General features: G+C 43.2%; 1 protein-coding gene across 1 annotated transcript; it reads right to left on the minus strand.

Annotated features, from left to right (window-relative positions):
* Positions 1 to 510: 510 nt before the first annotated feature.
* On the minus strand, positions 511 to 18368 carry LOC122464941. Its single transcript, XM_043542320.1, has 3 exons — positions 18358 to 18368; positions 7196 to 7199; positions 511 to 5402 (listed from the first exon to the last, which is right to left on the minus strand). The coding sequence occupies exon 3, from the start codon at positions 2280 to 2282 to the stop codon at positions 1278 to 1280; it is 1005 nt and encodes a 334-aa protein (XP_043398255.1). The 5' UTR covers positions 2283 to 5402; positions 7196 to 7199; positions 18358 to 18368; the 3' UTR covers positions 511 to 1277.
* Between the last annotated feature and the right edge of the window lie 4856 nt (positions 18369 to 23224).

A 23224-nucleotide genomic window follows, 5' to 3' on the forward strand; every position in this document is an offset into this window, starting at 1 on the left:
AACAGGAAGAAACTCGAGTTGGACCGAGGGAATCTAGGGTTTGTGAGGTGTGCAAAGCTGATGGCCCAGAGCAGGACAGTAGAGCTGCTGGTTCATCTGCACAGAGACCTGTTTTTTCAAGAAAAACTTTTGTTGAACGGAGTGGATGTGAAAATTAAACTGACGCGCAGTAAAGATGCTTTCTGTTTAACGGGCAGTGCTGCTGAAGGCTTTAAACTGTGCATTGTATCACTGTATCATTGTATCAGCGTCCCCTTTTCAAGGAAGTACCGGTGTCCCCGAGTGTCGCATTTGCCGAGCGAGGGTAGAGATTTGTAATTTATCCCTGGGGTTTTTGAACAGAACCATGTACTTTGTGTTTAGGTTAATCTTGTGACTCTTTTTCCCCTGACAAAATACGCTTTGAACTGCAAACATAATGCTCTGGTTTCTGTGATGCACGTACTTGGTAAAGCCTTTCCCGATTTCAGCGCTTTCACAAGCAGAGTTCATCAGATGTTCATCAGATAATCGTCTTTACTTTACTGGTAGGAAACAAACGGTCATCGTCAAAAGCATCAGGCAGCCCCTCCACAAAATTGATAAAGGGATATTTACAGAGCAATTCTGTATACAGAGGTTGCCAACAACTGTAACGCCACACGATATTCTCAGGCATAACAGACAGTGTTTGTTGGGCATTATCCAACACATTTTTTATAAAGTAACTTTTCCGGCAGTTGCTAGGCCCCGCGAGAATTGCAGAAAAGGGGTGTTTCGAAATTATCCATGTTTAAAAACCGTAGGGCAGGGTTTTAAACCCTCTCCTTGGACCTTCTTGTTGTAAACGACTTTCTGTGTTTGTTTTCTGAAGGGTTTTTGTCCCTATTTGCCACTGATTTTTGCTCCTTACGATAGAGGGCTGCTGCACCTCTCTCTTTTTTGAGGTGTTTTCTCGCAGGCCCGTGCAATAGTCCAGAACTCCGTCTTCCATACTATCAAAGTTAATCTTTTCACAGTTTGCTACGTTCAGGATAATACCTTTGACCTTCCTAAGGCCTTTCCTCCCGACAGCTTGTACCCATATGTTTTTGGGCCTGCCGACACAAACTCGGTGATGTGTGGATCAGGCGGGACCTCGCTTGTGAGGTCCCCTAAATAACCCCCCAGAGAGGGATTCTAGTCATGCTCCCTTTTCACAAATGTCACCAAGTCAGTGTCGTGGTACAGACACCGCTCTTGCAACCTGTCTAGGAGGTTGTATAGTTCTAAGCGGGCATAAGCGGTGGTGAAACAGGCTATGAAGACTGGTATTGCCAGAGAGAGTGCAGGTCTTTTGCGTGCTTCCAAGACACACACGCGGTTTCATCCTCCATAAACTCGCAGGATGAATCCTCGTAATTGGGGGAAAACAGGTTCTGAAAGAGTTTGTCAGGATCTCTCACGATGCTGGTGTTGGGTAGGTTTGTTCTTTGGCCAAACTGACCCCACAGAGATTTTAACAACAATTTAGCGATTTGGCATTTAGCGGAGTTCGACCTGATCTCGAGTTGGCGTAAAAGCACGCCTTCTTGCTGGTAGAAATCGTTAACATACTTATTTGGTTTTTCTTCCTCTGTGCACCAGCTGGGATACCTTGAAGCCTCTTCTTTCTGGCAGACGTGTAATTTTATGTACACTGAAAAGAGTTCATCAGATTTTTCATTAAAATGCCACATTTCATAGATTTTAGCCACCACGTACCCCTTCGCTATGGCCGTGTTCAATTCCACCGTGCACCAAGTCCCCAGGATGGCCCTCTCCTCATCAGTGTGGGTGCACATCTCCCGCTGCTCGGTGTCCACACAGGTTCGGCATAGCAGGAACAGAAGCTTGCCACCCACTCTGACAGGTAACAACGGGAAAAAGAGGCTTCGCAGGGGGTACACTTTAACTTTTGTAATTCCAAAATAATTTGCAAGGGGTCCAAATTTATCGTAAATTATATCAGGGTGTCCGATGGGGTATTCCTTGGTTTTGTTTACAAAAGGGTACAGGCTGGTAAAATCATAAGAGTGGATTTCTTCCCCAGGGTTAGGTTTGTAATACAGACGGAAAGCGTTTGTCCTCCCCCCATAAAGTGCATCCCTAGGCAGGAGAGGCAACTGGGCTTGGTTTAGAAGATCTGCAAGCTCCTTGTCTGTTTCTTTCATCACCTCCCACTCCTGCTCCCAGAGAGTCCTCACTACAAAACCAAGTCTTTTCAGATAGTCGGGCTTGAGCTGCGTCTTGTAATAAAGAAACCCAAAAGTTGTGCCCGTCATAGGATTTTGTGCTTTTTCACAATGATAGGTGACAACACCGCAGAAAAAACACCCATGAAACTCAAAGGCCGTGCTTACCCCATCAACATTGGCATAACCGTCTAAAAAGTAGGGGCCTACCTGTAGTTCCCCACCCTGTAAAGCATGCCGAATCTGTATATTTTCTTTGTGAGAGGTATACAACAGCCACTGAATAGATGGGGTTGAATATCTCTTTTTCTACCTGTGATTGTTGTCTGGAGGGAGAAGAGCTACCGTCTTAGGCTCCAAAAACAAAATCCTGTACATAGCCATGGAGACAGATGCCAGGATTATGTACCGGAATGGATCTATACACAGTTTGATCTCGGTGAATTTACCAGGTTCTTTCTCTACTATATCTCCCATCTCTGTCATTTTCATCATCTCTTTTCTGTAGAGGATACAAGCCTGTCTCAAAATTTTGACATCCTCCTGACAGGAATACGCGAGCTCATTCTGCAAGTCAACCATCTCATATCTGTGGTCCCGACACTAGTCGAGAAACTCTGCTTTCTCCCTGGGCATCATGCTTTCCACACCAGAGTGCTCCACACCGGGCATAGGCCCCATGTAATTTTGATTTTCTAAAGTGTTAAAAAGAGGTGGAAAAACACCCTTTGCACCCTTCAAACCCCGTCGCTTGCAGGAGCTTGCTAAGCTTCATGGGCAAGAAGTTTGAAAAGAGTCTATCAAACGAATGCCCAGGGCTTTCACTTCCACACACATTAGTTTACTACCCTGAGTGATCAGTTCTGTGCACATCTTTTCCCTCAGTAACTGTCTCACGATGAAGTATGTATCATAACCTTTGGAACTGAGCGTTAGGAACGTGTAGTCCTGGAACTCTTTGCCAATAAAGGTCTAAACAAACAGAGAAAGACACTTGTCGCCCTTAAATTCCCAGGACTTTTCAGGCTTTCGGGACATAGCAAAAATATAATTGGGCGTGTGCAACCCAGTCTTCTGTGTGCATTCAAAATCATAAAAAATATATACTTTTCTGAGGATTCGGGCTTTCAAATGCTCTCCAGAAAACACAGGTGACTGTCTACATCACCAGCGATCAAACCCTGACCCTGCTTCCAGCGCCTCCCTTCACACCTGTGCCGCTTGTCCACACAAGTCTGACACTTATCACACAAAGTTTTAGACGGGCATTCGACTCGCTTTTTCGATGCATGCCCTTTGGACCAACAATACAGTCTACAGCTAGGAGACCTCAGCTGCACGCCCATGCTGTCCAAGCATGTTACCCTCAAACAGAGGGGGCAACGATACCTGCAAGAGTGGTCCTGACTGTACCCTGTGTGGCAAAACTCACAATAATTTTTCTCACCAAACAACTTTTTCACGTCCAGAACCCCATAGTAATGTTCATCGTGCAAGAGGATGAAAAAAGTCTTGGGGTACATGGCCCCCCCCACCCCCGCCCATTTTAAAGAAGCCCCGTCCGCCTTTCACCGCAGACAGCACCACCTGTATGGTGACTCCTCAACGCTCTTCCAACGTTGCTACGGCACTGAGCAGAACCTGTTTTGGATCTGACCACCCCAGTTTCCCATGCAACTTTCTCGCCCCCGCTAACGAGTCCGCATCCGTAGGTTTACGGTCGGACAAAACGGCCAAGAGCCCACCAGCAAAACCGGTGTAAGTCAGGTCTACTAAGCATTGTCTCTTTATATGCATGATTTGACTACTGAGGATAGAATTTAAAACTCTACGAGCGCCGCCACCCCTGTTTGTTCCAATTGTCACAACGTCCCATCGAGATGCAACTCTCTCTTGCTCTGTAGCAGCTTTGAGGCCTGATTTAAAAAATCCTTAGCAGACAGTTCATCCCTAGTTCTTCTGACCGCAAACAAAGGGTTAGTTAAATTTCGGCTCTCTAAATGTAACTGAACAAAATCATCAGGGCCTACCCTACCATTAACCTCATCCAGAACTAACTGTATTCCCCTGTGTATGGCTTCAACAACCTGCTGAGCTGAATTTATTCACTCAAGATTGACACAACGAAATTCCTCACAATATACCGACCCCCCAAATCTGGGTAATTCACGTTGCCAACTTCTCACTCTCTCCATATACACCTCTGCATTTTCAGGGTTACTTGGGGGGTTCCTCTACAGGACCATCAGCGGTATCTTCTACGTCAGAGGCTATTTGAGAGTCAGACTCCGAGGAGCCTCCGGGAGGGTCATCAGGAGTAGACGGGGACCCTTCTAGAGAGCCCTCTGGGGAATTTTCTAAATCAGACTCTGCCTGAGAGTCGGGTTCTGCCTCCCCATTTTCAGACAAGCCAGTTTGAGAGCCTCCAGTAGGGGGCATCTCTTTCTGGTTCTTTTTCCTCATTACCTCTTTAGCCTTTTTCAAACATTTTACAGCGACCCTGGCCTGGAACTCTTTGGCAGCCATTTGTTTGTCCACCAAGAGCGGGCCCCCCTTTTCTGAACACCTGAGCTGATGTGTACCCTTGAGGGTGCCCTTTTTACCCAGGCCCCTTTCCACAGCTACTCACGGCTGCTCAGAGCCACCTTTTGGAAAAATTGAAGTATTTTTCAAAAAGTCACCATCGCCAGAGCTTTTGCATTTTGATGTCGTTTCCAGCCCTCCTTTCTTTTAGGCCCCCGAGGATAGAGCAGCCACCAGTATTCTGAACAAAGCGTCATATTTCCCCCAAATCTTCATCATTTTCTGAATGCAGCATCATACTTTTCCCAAATACTAGAATATGGGGGAGGTGTGATGAGCTTATGGTGTTGGGAGAATGGTTGGTCAGTCCTGAGTTTTTTATTCACAACCCTTAGAGCGCGTGCTCCGGGTTTGTGAATGTGGATGTTTTCGCTCACAGTTTTCTCAGGGCTCGGTGTGGTGGTGGCCTCTGAGGAACTGGAGGGATATTTGCGTGGTTGGTTTTTGTTTTATCCTTGGGTTTGACGTCTATGAGGTTTCGACTGCCCTGATGCTTCATCTGCACCCTTGTGCTGTTTTGCGTTAGCCTTCTTAAAGGTCTCAAAGCAGATTCCTGGTTCTTTGGCCGTTCTGGTGGAGGTGTCCCTGTCGCTTCGACTACAGCATTGTCAGGAAAGCTGCCCATGCCTATGTGGCGGGGAAAGACATTTTACAAAACCTTTTGTTTTACTATTTGCCTTTTCCCAATCGTCTGGGACCTCCCCCGATCACCACAAATTTTCAGAGATAATGGCCAATGGCTCTGCAATCACATCAGGCAACTCCCTCTGCACCCTTGGATGCATTAGATCTGGACCCATGGACTTGTGCACGTCCAGCTTTTATAAATTGTCCTTAACCTGTTCTTTCACCACTGAGGGCTGCTCACCTACTCCCCATGCTGTTGTCCAGTGCAGCAGTCTGGGAGCTGCCCCTGTCTATGAAAACTGAGGCAAAAAAAGCATTGAGTACTTCAGCTTTTTCCACATCATCTGTCACTATGTTGCCTCCCCCATTCAGTAAAGGTCCCACACTTTCCCTCACCACCTTCTTGTTGATAACATACCTGTAGAAACCCTTCTTGTTACCCTTCACATCCCTTGCTAGCTGCAACTCCAGTTGTGCCTTGGGCTTCCTGATTTCACCCCTGCATGCTCTAACAATATTTTTATACTCCTCCCTGGTCATCTGTCCAAATTTCCACTTCTTGTAAGCTTCCTTTTTGAGTTTAAGCTCACAGAAGATTACACTGTTAAGCCAAGCTGGTCACCTGCCAAATTTGCTATTCTTTCTGCACTTCAGGATGGTTTGTTCCTGTGCCCTCAGTAAGACTTCTTTAAAATACAACCAGCTCTCCTGGACTCCTTACCCCCTCATATTAGCCTCCCAGGGGATCCTGCCCACCAGCACTCAAAGGTAGGGGAGAGGCTCAATAGTCATCCTCCAGAGAGTGAGGCTGGGACTCCTGGACCCATCTGCCCACTAGTCAGAGGCAACCCCGACACAGAGAATGGCACATCCAGGTTGGCCAGAGAGGAGCAACAGGAGCACTCTATCACAGGGCCACAGGAGCACTCTTCCACAAGGTCACAGGCACTCTAAGATAGCTCTATTTTATTTTCTTCTGCCCATTTTCCCCTAATTCTGATGGTGTCAGAGTATCCCTCTCCACCAACCACCACATGTAGACGTTCATAAGGAATTGTGCACTCATATGAAACCCCTTTAGCCACACTGAAGTGGTTAAAGGCTCACTTTATGGCTTAAGAGAGAGAGTTGAATCATGTATTTTTTCTCTCTGACACACACACACCTTCATATTTACATTCCACATCAAAATCTGAAGTACTTTTAAGAAGCAAATTTGTGGCAGTAGTTCTATCTGTTCTGGAAAAGGAATGTCTGTTACAGATTCCTTGTGCTAATATTTTTCTTGTCTCAAGATAACATTGGTTCGTCTTTCCTTCTTTAAAACAAATATTTAAATATTGCAATAGTCAAAGTTGTCATCACCATTCAAGAATTCATAGCATTCAACTACAAATTTAAGTGGGTATCTTAAATTTGTGGAAACAGTGACATCCTTTGCACAACTGATGAATGGCTATCATATATCTAATCAACATTTATATTATATTTACAAATATATTACTGAAGAGCAGTAACTAACTCAAGGAATGGTCAGTTTTGATTCAGAAGTGTTGGTTGTTCTGGAAGACAAGGGAATAATGTTCCCAGGCTCACAAAGGTAGGAGTAAGAGAGATGTTGGTTGTATTGGCAGGTTGGCAGACCACCCTGGAGGGAGAGAATATATAGGGTTGGCTGGGTTCCTCTACCTCCTCAGGTTCTCCCCCTTCCACAGGCCAGCTGGGAAGGGGGAGGGGGTGAGCCGATTGGCCTTCATTCTCAGTCCCTACCCCTATCAATTTAACACTCTTACTGGGCTTTCAAGGCCTCTTGCCCTCTTTAGTTGCAGACTGAGTCCCTCGTCTCTTTAGTTGCCAACAAAGCTGGAAGGGAGAAGAGAGGTGGTGGCTCCAAGCCCCACTGAAACAGCCAGGCTGGAGCTTAGCCAACCAACCCCGTCCACTTGTGGAAGAATTGGCAGCCAGCAGTGCCAACGGGCAGAGGTCATCGAACCACAAGGGTCATCTAGTCTAACCCTCTGCCGAGATTTAGGATTTGCTGTGTCTAAACCATCCAAGACAGGTCGCTATTCAGCCTCCTTTTGAAAATCTCAAGTGAAGGAGCTTCCACAATCTCCCAAGGCAGTCTGTTCCATTGTCCTACTGTTCTTAGAGTTAGGAAGTTTTTCCTGAGACTTAATCTAAATCTGCTATGCTGTAGTTTGAATCCACTACCTCTTGTCTTGCCCTCTGTGACAAGAGAGAACAATTTTTCTCCATTTTTTATGACAGCCTTTCAAGTGTTAGAAGGGGGGACATGTTAGTGCTCTTCAATCTCCTCCTTTCCAAACTAAACATACCAAGTCCCTTCAGCCTTTGCTTATATGGCTTATGTTCCATCCTTTTGACCATCTTTGTCACTCACCTCTAGATTCTTTCCAGTTTTCTCACAGCCCTTCTATGGACTGGTGACCAAAGCTGGACACAGTAATCCAGCTGAGGACTAACCAGCTCCAAGTAGAGTAGTACTATCAATCACCTCCCATGACACGCATGCTATGCCTCAGTTAATGCAACCTAAAATTGCATTCCTTTTTTGCAGCAATTCATTAAGATCCCTCTGAATTTTAGCTCAATCCTGCAAAGTATTGGCACCCCCTCCTCCCAGCTTTGTGTCATCTGCAAACTTGATCAGTACGCTGTCTATCCAGGTCATTAATAAAGGTGTAGAACAACACCGGACCCAGAACAGATCCCTGTGGAACCCCACTTCCCTCCAATCTGACATCATTCCATTAATAATTACTCTTTGTTTGTGGGTGCTTAACCAATTATGTATCCACTTAATGGTAGTTCTGCCAAGTCCACATTTCTCCAGTTCACTTATCAGAATGTTATATGGGAAGGTGTGAAAAGCCATGCTGAAGTCCAGGTATATTATGTCCACCGCATTCCCCCATCCATCAAATCAATTACCCTGTTAAAGAAGGAAATCAAGCTAGTTTGACATGATATGTTCTTGGTAAATCCATGATGGCTGCTAGTGATTACCCCTTCATTCTCCAGGTATTCTCAAATTTAATGCAGGAGCTGTGAACCATGCTGCAGTAATCAGGTCTGGGACTGGCCCATGCCCTACTCTTTGTGGGAGAAATGGACCCTGGTGGCAGCAACAGGGGTGAACTCTAGGGGCAGAGCAGAGAAAAGGGAACTACAGAAGCACCAGGGCAGAGTTTAGTCCCTCTGAACAGTGGAGGGTTCCAGCTGAGCCCTCCTGGAGGCTTTGAGAGTCATAGCAATGTATGAGGGCAGTGAATTCTACCCAGAACTCAGTGAAGGAATCACAGCTTTAAACACCACCACCACCACACAAAGACAGGCTCTCAGTAGCCTCAGCCAAGGTAAGGGGATTGGGACCTTTCCCCCTGGATACAGAGTGTGATGGTACACAGATAACAGCAAAGAAGCTTCTGAAGAGCAAAAATGAGCAAAGAACAGGAGGGGAGGAACCCCACACCAGCCTAGGGAGAAAAATGTAAGCAGACCTTATCCAGGATCCCAGCTGTGGTCATATACATTGAGTTGGTGGCCCCATCAGAGGTTTTCAAAGAAGGTAGAGGAATGTGGCATAGGGATGCAGTAAGCAAAATGTGACAGTAGGTTTACATTTCAATTACTCCCTGTGCAACTCAGTCAAATGCTGATGTTGGCTCATACAGCATCCATGTAACACTCACTGCAAAGCAAAGTTGAACTGAGACTTAAATCAATGTTTGAAATTTTTATTTTTTGAATTGAAACAAAATTGAAAATGTGTTGATGCACTTTTAAATTTTTCATGTTCAACTGGTTTTGAATGTTCTGTTTCAATGTGGGATTTTTGGTTTTTGTACTCTATTCTTCAACTAATTAACACAAAATACTGGATACATGTCACAAATAGTTATTAATTACTATTAATTATTATTAATGTTGTTTTATTATTATTAATTTAGCTAATGCCTTTATCCAGGGTGACTTCATTAATTCAGCAGTTTATCATTCATTTTGATTGGGTTTTTTTTGCTATAACAACTGCCTGGCTATAACAAACAAAAGGCTTAGATCCCAATAGGTTCATTATAGCAAGGGTGTACTGTTATTACAAGGGCATTGGTGTGCACAGAAATGGGCAGCATAGGATATAACAAGTATTATTACTTTTTTGATTTTTTTCCCCAGTGTTGATGGCAGTCATTCTTTGGTGTGAGGAATTTAGAAATAAAAAGGTTTGCTTTTGGTGTGACAATCAGGCAGTAGTTCATATTAACTGACAGTCAGCTAAGCTGGGTCTGGTAATGAGTCTACTGAGGGCATTTGCACTGCACTGTAAGGGCAGTGCTGATGTTTTATCTCAATTTCAGGATGACAAATTCCAGGAGTTCTCACAGTCTTCTAGCTGAGACCTGCAGGTGATGCCTCGCCAGTTGCGGAACCCTGACTAATGATGACTTTAGGATTGGAAGAAAACTCTATTGCCTTGAGGACATTCAGGGATTACAAGACTTATTTTCAGGTTTCAGAGTAGCAGCTGTGTTATTCGCTTATTCTGTATTCGCAAAAAGAAAGGGAGTACCTGTGGCACCTTAGAGACTAACAGATTTATTTGAGCATAAGCTTTCGTGAGCTCCAGCTCACTTCATCGGATGCATCTGTAGCTCACGAAAGCTTATGCTCAAATAAATTTGTTAGTCTCTAAGGTGCCACAAGTACTCCTTTTCTTTTTAAGACTTATTTTGTTTAGCTCAAGGAACTTAAGAGGTAGGAAACAACTCCAGCACATTGGGTCAGTCCCTGAGCTTCATGAGTGCTGGCCAGGAAGCAGTGAAAAGAAAGCAGTGAAAAGAAAATTTTGTTCTGAGGCCACCCCAACAGGCTGCTCCAGCAAGGGATAGATGCTGTACTTTCACTCACTGTCCAACAGCCATGGCAGGGTTGGCAAGTGATTAACGAGAGACTTATCAGCATCCAGTTCCATAACAGTTGTGGGTATTACCCCATTGTTGTAGTGTATGACTCCATCAACACCACAGTCAAGAATGCTGCTAAAGGTAATTTTTTTACCAGCAAGTGCAGATAGTTTATAATGGAACTCCAAGAAGAGCTGTCATCATTATTCTGAGTGACTTTAATGTGCAGGTGGGAAAGGATAATGATACCTGAGGAAGTATGCTTGGGTCTCTTGGTATCTGGAAGCAGAATAGAAAGGGGAAGGGATTGCTTGAATTTGGAGCAGCCAATGACATTTTTATCACTGACTTGTTCTTTCATCACCTGAACATTCACAAGCTGACCTTGTACAGCCCAGATGGTTTCACTGTGTCCTCATTAACAATCATTTGCAGTTAACAGTCATGGAGGTACAAGTTCAGAGGTGCTGAACTTCACACTGACCAGACTTCTGCTGCCAAAAATGCACCTCTGACTTCGATGACAGCCAGTTAATGGGCCAAAATTAGCCCGATTCAAGCAAAAGTTCTTATTACAACCAAGGTATCAGATGGCTTTCTGCTCTTAACTGCTTATGCCATTGGAGCATTAAGGCCTGAAATCTAAGTCATTCTGTCATATGAGGAGGAAAGGCATTGTTTCAAGTCATTAGTGCTGACTACTGTCAGCTTAGTGATGGAGCCTCAGCCCTTAAAACATCATCCATGGATCAGTGAGAAGATGCTTACTGCAGTCAGAGCTAAGGAAAAAGCAAGGCTATAATTCAAGTCTTTAAAGACAAGCATTGAGAGCAAAAGCAAAGGCTAAATGAGTTTGACTTCAGAATGTTGTCAAGTCATTGTGTAAGCAAAATAAGGAATCTTGGGCATCAACTTAGGCAGCCAATTTAGAACAGACTGCCACCAGGCATGATTTTCACCACCTGGTAAACAAATTTGCTGAGTTTGGGGAGAAGGTGGCACCAGCATGTCCAGTAAAGAATATGGATGGCTGCATTAACCAGAGACTGCAAAACTAGTAGCATCAATGTGAAAGACCATTGTGAAAGACATTGTCATTGTCAACTGTCCACCATCTATTGTCATTCTTCCTTTTGAAATGGAATGGGAAGTTTTGGTAGGCCCACTTTTGTTCAGCCAATATGAGATACAGATTGAAGTCCATATATTTAAGTCTGGAAAGGCACCAGAAATTTGTAACATCACCCCTGAGTTGAAGACAGGTGCGTAGGCTCTTCCAGACCATTCACCACACTAATATCCCAAATGACTAGAAGAAGGTGGTGTTCTGCCTCTGTTCAAAAAGGACAACAATGTCAAATGTAGTAACTATAGAGATTATGCCATTGTTGGTCCCAAAAAAAGTCTTTGCTTCCATGTTAATGTCTCGAATCATAGAATCTCAGGGTTGGAAGGGACCCCAGAAGGTCATCTAGTCCGACCCCCTGCTCGAAGCAGGACCAATTCCCAGTTAAATCATCCCAGCCAGGGCTTTGTCAAGCCTGACCTTAAAAACCTCTAAGGAAGGAGATTCTACCACCTCCCTAGGTAACGCATTCCAGTGTTTCACCACCCTCTTAGTGAAAAAGTTTTTCCTAATATCCAATCTAAACCTCCCCCATTGCAACTTGAGACCATTACTCCTCGTTCTGTCATCTGCTACCATTGAGAACAGTCTAGAGCCATCCTCTTTGGAACCCCCTTTCAGGTAGTTGAAAGCAGCTATCAAATCCCCCCTCATTCTTCTCTTCTGCAGACTAAACAATCCCAGCTCCCTCAGCCTCTCCTCATAAGTCATGTGCTCTAGACCCCTAATCATTTTTGTTGCCCTTCGCTGGACTCTCTCCAATTTATCCACATCCTTCTTGTAGTGTGGGGCCCAAAACTGGACACAGTACTCCAGATGAGGCCTCACCAGTGTCGAATAGAGGGGAAAGATCACGTCCCTCTATCTGCTCGCTATGCCCCTACTTATACATCCCAAAATGCCATTGGCCTTCTTGGCAACAAGGGCACACTGCTGACTCATATCCAGCTTCTCGTCCACTGTCACCCCTAGGTCCTTTTCCGCAGAACTGCTGCCTAGCCATTCGGTCCCTAGTCTGTAGCGGTGCATTGGATTCTTCCATCCTAAGTGTAGGACCCTGCACTTATCCTTATTGAACCTCATCAGATTTCTTTTGGCCCAAACCTCCAATTTGTCTAGGTCCTTCTGTATCCTATCCCTCCCCTCCAGCATATCTACCACTCCTCCCAGTTTAGTATCATCCGCAAATTTGCTGAGAGTGCAATCCACACCATCCTCCAGATCATTTATGAAGATATTGAACAAAACCGGCCCCAGGACCAACCCCTGGGGGACTCCACTTGACACCGGCTGCCAACTAGACATGGAGCCATTGATCACTACCCGTTGAGCCCGACAATCTAGCCAGCTTTCTACCCACCTTATAGTGCATTCATCCAGCCCATACTTCCTTAACTTGCTGACAAGAATACTGTGGGAGACCGTGTCAAAAGCTTTGCTAAAGTCAAGAAACAATACATCCACTGCTTTCCCTTCATCCACAGAACCAGTAATCTCATCATAAAAGGCGATTAGATTAGTCAGGCATGACCTTCCCTTGGTGAATCCATGCTGACTGTTCCTGATCACTTTCCTCTCATGTAAGTGCTTCAGGATTGATTCTTTGAGGACCTGCTCCATGATTTTTCCAGGGACTGAGGTGAGGCTGACTGGCCTGTAGTTCCCAGGATCCTCCTTCTTCCCTTTTTTAAAGATTGGCACTACATTAGCCTTTTTCCAGTCATCCGGGACTTCCCCCGTTCGCCACGAGTTTTCAAAGATAATGGCCAAGGGCTCTGCAATCACAGCCGCCAATTCCTTCAGCACTCTCGGATGCAACTCGTCCGGCCCCATGGACTTGTGCACGTCCAGCTTTTCTAAATAGTCCCTAACCACCTCTATCTCCACAGAGGGCTGGCCATCTCTTCCCCATTCTGTGATGCCCAGCGCAGCAGTCTGGGAGCTGACCTTGTTAGTGAAAACAGAGGCAAAAAAAGCATTGAGTACATTAGCTTTTTCCACATCCTCTGTCACTAGGTTGCCTCCCTCATTCAGTAAGGGGCCCACACTTTCCTTGGCTTTCTTCTTGTTGCCAACATACCTGAAGAAACCCTTCTTGTTACTCTTGACATCTCTTGCTAGCTGCAGCTCCAGGTGCGATTTGGCCCTCCTGATATCTTTCCTACATGCCCGAGCAATATTTTTATACTCTTCCCTGGTCATATGTCCAACCTTCCACTTCTTGTAAGCTTCTTTTTTATGTTTAAGATCTGCTAGGATTTCACCATTAAGCCAAGCTGGTCGCCTGCCATATTTACTATTCTTTCGACTCATCGGGATGGTTTGTCCCTGTAACCTCAACAGGGATTCCTTGAAATACAGCCAGCTCTCCTGGACTCCCTTCCCCTTCATGTTAGTCCCCCAGGGGATCCTGGCCATCCGCTCCCTGAGGGAGTCGAAGTCTGCTTTCCTGAAGTCCAGGGTCCGTATCCTGCTGCTTACCTTTCTTCCCTGCATCAGGATCCTGAACTCAACCAACTCATGGTCACTGCCTCCCAGATTCCCATCCACTTTTGCTTCCCCCACTAATTCTACCCGGTTTGTGAGCAGCAGGTCAAGAAAAGCGCCCCCCCTAGTTGGCTCCCCTAGCACTTGCGCCAGGAAATTGTCCCCTACGCTTTCCAAAAACTTCCTGGATTGTCTATGCACCGCTGTATTGCTCTCCCAGCAGATATCAGGAAAATTAAAGTCACCCATGAGAATCAGGGCATGCGATCTAGTAGCTTCCGTGAGTTGCCAGAAGAAAGCCTCATCCACCTCATCCCCCTGGTCCGGTGGTCTATAGCAGACTCCCACCACTACATCACTCTTGTTGCACACACTTCTAAACTTAATCCAGAGACACTCAGGTTTTTCCACAGTTTCGTACCGGAGCTCTGAGCAGTCATACTGCTCCCTTACATACAGTGCTACTCCCCCACCTTTTCTGCCCTGCCTGTCCTTCCTGAACAGTTTATAACCATCCATGACTGTACTCCAGTCATGTGAGTTATCCCACCAAGTCTCTGTTATTCCAATCACGTCATAGTTCCTTGACATCACCAGGACCTCCAGTTCTTCCTGCTTGTTTCCAAGGCTTTGTGCATTTGTATATAAGCACTTGAGAAATCCTGTGTGTGTGTGTGTGTGTATATATATATATATTTAAAAAATTAATAAAAAGTTAACAGAAAACACAAGAATTGGCAAATTTGCAGTTTATGCACAGAACAATGTCCTGGAAAACAAGGCCACGGGGAGCTGCAGGTGGCCGTGCCTGTGGACGGTCAATGTAAAGAAACTGTCTTGCGGCCCACCAGCGGATTACCCTGATGGGCTGCGTGCAGCCCACGGGCTGCAGGTTGCCCACCAGTGCCCTAGACAATATGCTACAGGTTAATATATTTCTAGATGGTCATGTCCTATACTCTGAGAATCAGAATGTCAACACTGGCGATATGAAGAAAAACCTAACAGCACTGGAGAGATGCTGACATATTGAGGATAGTCAGACTTATGCCTGTTTATTAAGACAAGGGGATATGGGCTTTATTCTACCCAAAAGTATTCAAACTTGATAAGATTGGCTGCAGCACAGAAATATGGTAGATCCTAAACAGAAAAGAAATTATGTATTTTCAACAAACCTCTATAAGAAACTTGAATTTCCTACAATTAACACTTAACATTTCGCTCCATCTTTTGTGGTTACAGCACAGAGAATGCAGAATACACAGATTTTCAGGCACATATGATTTTTTAAAAAAGAATCAATCCAGTAAGTCAATATTTCTTATTTTCCAACATTTCAGTTCAAGTTCCCATTTCTAACATTTTCCTTTTGTATTAAAAGTATTTCCCCTTTAGCATCAATATTACTGGAAGTGACTTTACTTTCATGTATTCATCACACATGTAAACGATATCTTAGAGTTATTTAATGTTAAATATGTTAATTTTTTAAATTATTACAATTTGAAATAGGCTGTGAAGTACTTAAAATGAACCACATTTTAACATTACATCTGTCATTAATGATAAATTAAACATTCTTTTTACACTCTCTAATTTCACTAATTAGGACACACAATTATCATTAAGATTGCTTACAGCTGACATTAATGTGGTGAAACTGCAGTCTATCTTACTGCTTAATTTTTGCATACTACTTTCTAAATGATTTATACCTCTCAGTGGGTTTTTTGCAGTTTACAAACTAGATTTTATTAGAAGTAATCCTATTAGTTTTTTCCATTATCTCCTTATTCACCACACAATATTCAGGTGTCTTCCATTATGTTTTCTGTCTCTACAATTTCTTCACAGTAGTATTTTCCCTTTCTCTCTATTTCCTCAGTATTTGTTTTCTGTAAACTAATATAACATCTGTAATGTTTGTATGAGAGAAATTTTTGAATATGGAATCATTAACAGGGGGATTTTCAAAGGGGATGATGTGACTATACAACAGGGAATCTGAACACTCTTTTATGGAACTTACAGCAATTGTCAAAGCTGAGAGTAGATGTCACTGGAATTTTTAAAATTTAACCCCTGCCCTTGAGGTGTAAGCAACCTAAGCACTCTGTCCTTAGCTTTATTTCCTACCCTGGCATAGCTAATAGGGAGCATCTCCAATGTGTTAAGTGTCAGTGACAAGTTCTGTCTTTTTCGGGGTGCAGGCATATGCTAGTCTGTGGTCTAGCTGTCACTATATATCTGATGAGCCTCATCACTTGAAATGTATCTTATCAATATTTTGTGCCTACCTTTCACCCTCCCCTCCTATGGTAGGAGAAAACCAACAGAAGTTTATTTCATGAGACAGAGATTTCAGACTTGCATTTACATGAGACATTAGACCCACAAAAAGAAAGATCACTGCCTGGAAGGTTTTCCCACTTTAGCCTCCCATCAGAATGATTATATTGGCCAATGAAATCACTACTTTTGGCCACAGCAATGCATACAACCAGCACATCCCTGGAATATGATAAAATTATTCATTCCAAGTCCATACAACTTCTGCATTTCACACTCACATTCATCACAAGTTAGTGCTTGCTGTATTCCTTATTTGGGTTTTCAGCATGTCAAGCAAAAAACCTCACCTACCTTATTTGCACTCCCACTCCCACACTGTGCCCTTGTACTTATGTTGCCTTTTTTATTTTATACTACTGTCTGAAACCCCAAGAAACCCAGACAAAAAGCTTTGTAAAAAAAAACAGTTATACCATAAAAGAAAGCATATGTGAACAGAAATCTAGATTACACATCTATTTGAATACCAATTTTGCAACTGTAGTTTAAAAGAGATCACTATTATATTTTGCAATATTTACCTTAAATGTCTCTTTTCTATCTTTTTAATGTTTGTGTCAGATGAATTGTTGGTAAGTTTACAGTTTTGTTTGCCGATATAAACAGTTGGTTACTTGGTGTCAGACTTCAGATAAATATACCAAATAGAACATAGACTAAAGAAAAAAATCTAAAACTAAAACCCCCCTCTCTATCCACTGTTAGAGTGAGCAGGCACGGTGGAATTCTCCTAGCTATTGGTTTTATTGGTAAGACCTTGAATCTTTATATAACGATGCACAGTCACACTGAAGTTAGTGGGGCTATGCCCAAACTAATCAGCACTGGGACCTAAGTGGCTACTAGTGAGTAAGGAAAAGAAGAAGTGTAGATACCAATCCATAAACCCCAAAGATTTTTTTTTATTCATACTAGGTTCTATGATCACAAAGCTTCTCTGAACTCACTATATCCCTGAAAATGTATTATGTGGTCAACAGTGCTCACTAAAAGATTATGTTCCTGAAAAAATAATGTACTCAAGAAATACCAAGTAATAGTGCCATCTACTGTTCTTATTTTGTGTAATAAAAAAATGTCAGGATGTTCCTTCATTATACTTTGCATTCTGTTGTAAAAAACTTGTGTTAATCTTTGCAGTTATTTTCTTTCTAGTTATGTACACATATTGACATTAGCATTAACAAAGACTAGAATTGCATGGTATGCCATTAATAAAGTACTGTAACACAATGTCAACTCAAAATGAAACATTAAAACAAACATCAGGTAGACTTTGGACATAAGGATGATCTAGCAGGTAGGGCACAATCTTTCCTATGCAACATAACTATGAAAAAACTCTTTCAAAAAACCTCTCAAAATCTCGCTTGTAATAATTTTTTACGGTTCTAGCTAAAAAAAAAAACAAATGTACATTTTTCAGTGAAGGACATTATATATTGCACATTTTGGAAACAGAAAAAAATGGCTACTTATATACACACATATATACATATACACAGAGCAATGTTCTGTATTGAAATTTGACTTTATCAACTTAACCCATTCAGTACTCTATCTCTGTTACTTTCCTGAGTCATGGTTGAGAGAGTCTTAGGGATGGTAGAGAAGCAAATCATCCCAAAGCAACATAGTTATTTGCAAAAGCAACATTCTCTCCCTCCAGTCTTCTTCTCTCACCATCACGAGAGAGAGGTAAACAGAAGACAAGATAAGTTCTCAGAATTACCATAAATATTATCCCTAAGCATATATCAATCACCATTTGACAGATCTCACACACAGTATTTCCATTGTTTTGTCCATTACTAAAGACAACCAACAAAATGAGTGGCATAAATTAGATGCTCAAAGAAGACTAAAGATTTATTCTTGTAGAATTTAGAGGAATTCAGCAGCTTTTGAGATAAACAGGTACCCAAATGTATAAGTTCTTGATGCATAAGGACAGGCATTCAAGAGGCTTACAGAACCAACAAAAATAGAGCTAAGGCTGTTTAACAGGAGGAAAAATCTTGCAAATATGTATACAGATACCAGCTATTCTAAACTAGACCTTCATTCATCATCAAGTCAGATTTTGGAAGATAGCAAAGACCATAGCCAGATAGACCTAAGGACAAAATTCTGAAGTCCTTAGTTTTATTCACTCCTTATTCAGGCAAACTCATGGTTTGTGAATCAAACTGTAACCCCCAAGGAGCTCACCTAGGTTCCTGGGGCTCTGTGTGCTGGTAGCTCAGGGAGAGGCCCACTGACCCTGGTAGGGAGGGAGAGCCAAGGGCAGAGTCAGAGTCTGCTCTGGTTGGCAACCAATACGGAGAGAGATGTCCCTCCCAGGGAGATGAGGAAGGGGAAGAAGCCATTTTGGAGCAGTCTGGAGCCAGCCAGGGAAAGGGCAGGAGCTAGTGAGTCCCAGGTCTGCATGCAGGGTTCCATGTGAGAACTGGCCCCTGGGGACCTAAAGGCAAGATCCCTCATCTTGATCCTTTCCCTCTCCAAGGTGACTCCCAGTTTGTAGACAGGTTTCAGAGTGATAGCCGTGTTCGTCTGTATCAGCAGAAAGAACGAGGAGTACTTGTGGCACCGTAGAGATGCAAATTTATTTGAGCATAAGCTTTCGTGGGCTAAAGCCCACTTCATCAGATGCATGCATGAATTAAGATGCATGCATGTTAGTCTCTAAGGTGTCACAAGTACTCCTCATTCTTCCAATTTGTAGAGTTTGCTAGGAAAACTTCTCCCAGGCAGGCTGAGTTTGCACTTCAGCTCTCTAGGTGAGATCAGTCACCACATGGCACCACTAATCTGGCTGCTAGTCCAGGGCTGCTGCCTGCTGTGAGCGTGTCTGAGTTCTGGGGTGGGAGACTAAAGTTTGGATTTTGGGATACTTTTGTAATGTGCACCTTTAGCCCTGCACCCCTTCGTGGTGAGGGGAAATCCTAGGACTAGAAGTAGCCTGACTCCTGCATGAAGAGGACGCCTGCCAGCAGTGATCATCAGCCCTTCTACAGAGACTGAGGAGTCCACTACATCTCTGAACCTGAGGATCATTCACAGAGTTTGTGAGTGCACCATCTTTTAGTTAGCTAGTCAGGGAAATTGTTTGGGAGACCCCTTACTCCCTGAACTATGTCCTCAAGCCAGGGGGTAAGGGTTTGGGGATTTTATTACTTGCTGCATATTAAACCTGAGGAAGGAGTTACCACCTTATCCTACTTGTGAGTCCTTTGGACTGTACTGAACCCAGTCAGTCGCATTGCTAACTGCTGCACAGAAGATATCATGGTCACAGGTCATCAAGGGCCACAGAAAAGTACATGTAGCAATGGAACACTAACTTTATATTTGCTATATCAGGTAACATGACTGGGGAACTTTGCAGGTATTATCAACAGGGGCACCAGTGACCCTGAGATTAATGTTTTACCCTGTTATATTTATCTCCTGTTTAATATAATTACTGAGTTGAATATATTGTATGTGTTTGTGTTATTTCTTGGGAGTCCCCAATTATTTGGCAAGTAAATGGGGATTACTCTGTGTTTTGAATTTTCCTCCCAAGCTGCCCCAGTGACCCTGCCAGGAAGGAGTGAGTGGAGTAGAGGCATTGCCAAATAAATTTCTCTAGGAAGAAAATAAAGCAGTTACACCCTGCTGAGTGGGTGGCAGGATCCAGAACAACCCAGGCCTGTCCATTGATACCTGTAAGAAGATTGGCATTAAAGGAGGTAACCAGGTGGAGAGGGGACACTACAAAAGTTAATCAGAACACTAAAACTCCTTTTGCCTTTTTATTACTATGGCCTGTGATTCAAACTAAAAAAAAGACAGTGAACTGTGGGCTGAAAATAAGGCAACTGTACATGTTTAAAAAAACGTATTCCATTTCTCTGCCATTCTGCAAAATGACACCTGATGGCACTGCAGAGCTGACAATCATTGTAGCAATTCTCTTGAAATAAAACTGGTTGGTTACAAATTAGCCAGCTATTTCAAATGAATAATTATGGGGCAGTACCTAGGATTATGAGGGAGCCAAAGCTGCTTTTCCACCTGCAGTTTGGCCTGGCCTCTTCCACGTTTGAAAAGTAGCCCAGGAGAGGTATAAAATAGTTGCCTTACTGTAACACATCAGGTCAGTGAGGAAGGGCTAAAACGTTCTTTAAACGTGAGACTGGTGGAGTTTGTGAATGGTTTCTGTTAACTGGAGGTGCAGAATTCACCAATACAAGCTGCCAAAGCCTAAGGCTCTCATTTTACAGCTTCCTGTACTGATGTTGAAAGTTACAGCCATAAGTTTTCTGGAAGCCATTCAATTTCCCTACTGATTTAATTAGATTTAGTTGAAAACATAGGTAAAAGTGTCCTGATGACTGAACTAAAGAATACTTGTTTGTAGTGTTGTAGCCATGCTGGTCCCAGAATGTTAGAGACAAGGTAAGTTAGGTAATAAATATCTTTCATTGCACCAATAGAAGTTGTTCCAATAAAAGATATTACTTCGCCCACCTTGTCTCTCTAGAGAATATTTGTATTTCAGAGTGTTTCTAAGTGGTTTGGAGATTGTGGGAAAGTAGTTGTTGTAGATATTGTTCTGTGAAAAATCTTAGAAAGAAACTATTGGATAAAAGAGCAACATCAAGTTATGTGCACAAGTATTAATAAGGAACCTTCAACTGTTGGACTACTGCAGCCAACTTTAATGGACATGCAAGTGAAATATCTGATTAAGCCTCAATACAGCATAAAAAACCATTACTGTATTTTTATCAACCAAATCTGAACAAAATAAACCCCACAAATCATATACCCTAGACCAGTGGTTCTCAAACTAGGGACGCTGCTTGTTCAGGGAAAGCCCCGGCGGGCTGGGCCGGTTTGTTTACCTGCCGTGTCCGCAGGTTCAGCCGATCGCGGCTCCCACTGGCCACGGTTCGCTGCTCCAGGTCAATGGGGGCTGCAGGAAGCGGCACGGGCTGCGGGATGTGCTGGCCGCCCTTCCCGCAGCCCACATTGGCCTGGAGCGGCGAACTGCGGCCCGTGGGAGCCGCAATCTGCTGAACCTGCGGACATGGCAGGTAAACAAACTGGCTCGGCCCACCAGGGGCTTTCCCTGAACAAGCGGCGGCCCTCGTTTGAGAACCACTGCCCTAGACATAGCCCCCACACTGAAGTAGTATCAGTTTTCAGAGAGAGAGAGAAAGACTCCATCTGCTACATTGTAATAAGTGCAGTATAATATATCAGCATTGTAGGGCTTGTATACATATGTACGGAGGGTCTCTGTGTGCCTTAAGTATCACGTTGTAACTGTTATATGATTTGTGTAGCTATGTGTTTTGTGTAGTTTTTGTCTTTCTTTTATTGCACTGCTTTAATGTTTAATTTCTAAACAAAAGTTAATAATGTTATATTTTATGTATTATAATATATTCCCTCTTGCTTTATTGAATGCATTGTAACTGCTTATTGCCTTTAAATAAATGATACTTTGTTTTTGAAGAATTACTGCTTGAATGCCAATCCTTTGAGCGGAGGGCTGTATCCATGTCCTCCCACAGGGTAAACCTGGTAAAACCCTGACAATTCCTCTAGGGCAGGCCACCACCTTATAACCCATTTGGGCACAATAAATTGACGATAAATTTATTATTATAGGCAAGCCAGTATTGGAGTGCCTTGGGTCCAAATGTTGGGGTAACACCCTTGTATATATCTTCTGGAGCTGCAGAAAAATGCATGTCTGATGTGGATGAAACAATATTGGACACCTGACACAGTGCAATACAGCAGAAGACATTTAATCAGTTTCAAAGAGAAACATAAGAATTGCCATACTGGGTCAGACAAATGGCCCATTATCCCAGTATCCTGTCTTCCAACTGGCCAGTGCCAGATGCTTCTGAGGGAATGAACAGAACAGGGCAATTATTGAATGATCCATCCCTTCTCATCCAGTCCCAGCTTCTGGCAGTCAGAGGTTTAGGGACACTCAGAGCATGGACTTGCTTCCCTGACCACCTTGACTAATAGCCATTGAGGGACCTATCCTCCATGAACTTATCTAATTCTTTTTTGAACCGAGTTATACTTTTGACCTTCACAACATTCCCTGGCAAGGGGTTTCACAGGTTCACCATGCATTGTGTGAACAAGTCCTTCCTTATGTTTCTTTTAAACCTGCTGCCTTTTAATTTATTTGGGTGACCCCTGGTTCTTGTGTTATGTGAAGGAGTAAATAATTCTTCTGTATTCACTTTCTCCCTACCATTCATCATTTTATAGATCTCTATTATATTCCCCATTAGTCGTCTCTTTTCAAAATTGAACAGACCCGGTCTTTTTAATCTCTCCTTATATGAAGATGCTCCACACCCCATATCATTATTGTTGCCCTTCTCTGGATCTTTACCAATTCTAATATTTTTTTTCAGATGGGACAACCAGAATTCCATACATTATTCAAGGTGGGGGTGCAATACGGATTTATATAGTAGCTTTATGATATTTTATCTTATTAGCTATCCCTTTCCTAATGGTTCCTAACATTCTGTTAGTTTTTCAGTACCACTGCACACTAAGCACATCTTTCAAAGAACTACTCACATAACTCCAAGATCTCTTTCTTGAGTCCTAACAGCTAAGTTAGACCCCATCATTTTGTATGTATAGTTGGGATTATGTTTTCCAATGTGCATTATTTTGCACTTACCAACACTGAATTTCATCATCTGCCATTTTGTTGCCTAGTGACCCAGTTTTGTGGGTTTTGTAACTCTCTGCAGTCAGTTATGGACTTTTCTACTCTGAGTAATTGTATCTGCAAATTTTGCCAACTCAGTGTTCATCTCCTTATCATTAATATATTCAACAGAACAGGTCCCAGTACAGATCCTTGGGGAAGCCTGCTCTCCACCTCT

This window comes from Chelonia mydas, chromosome 3 (genome assembly GCF_015237465.2).
Source record: "Chelonia mydas isolate rCheMyd1 chromosome 3, rCheMyd1.pri.v2, whole genome shotgun sequence".
NCBI classification, from domain to species: domain Eukaryota; kingdom Metazoa; phylum Chordata; order Testudines; family Cheloniidae; genus Chelonia; species Chelonia mydas.

What these genes read in the sequence shown, in the direction of transcription:
- LOC122464941 (XM_043542320.1), bottom strand. Translation starts at nt 2,282, where the DNA reads ATGACGGGCACAACTTTTGGGTTTCTTTATTACAAGACGCAGCTCAAG.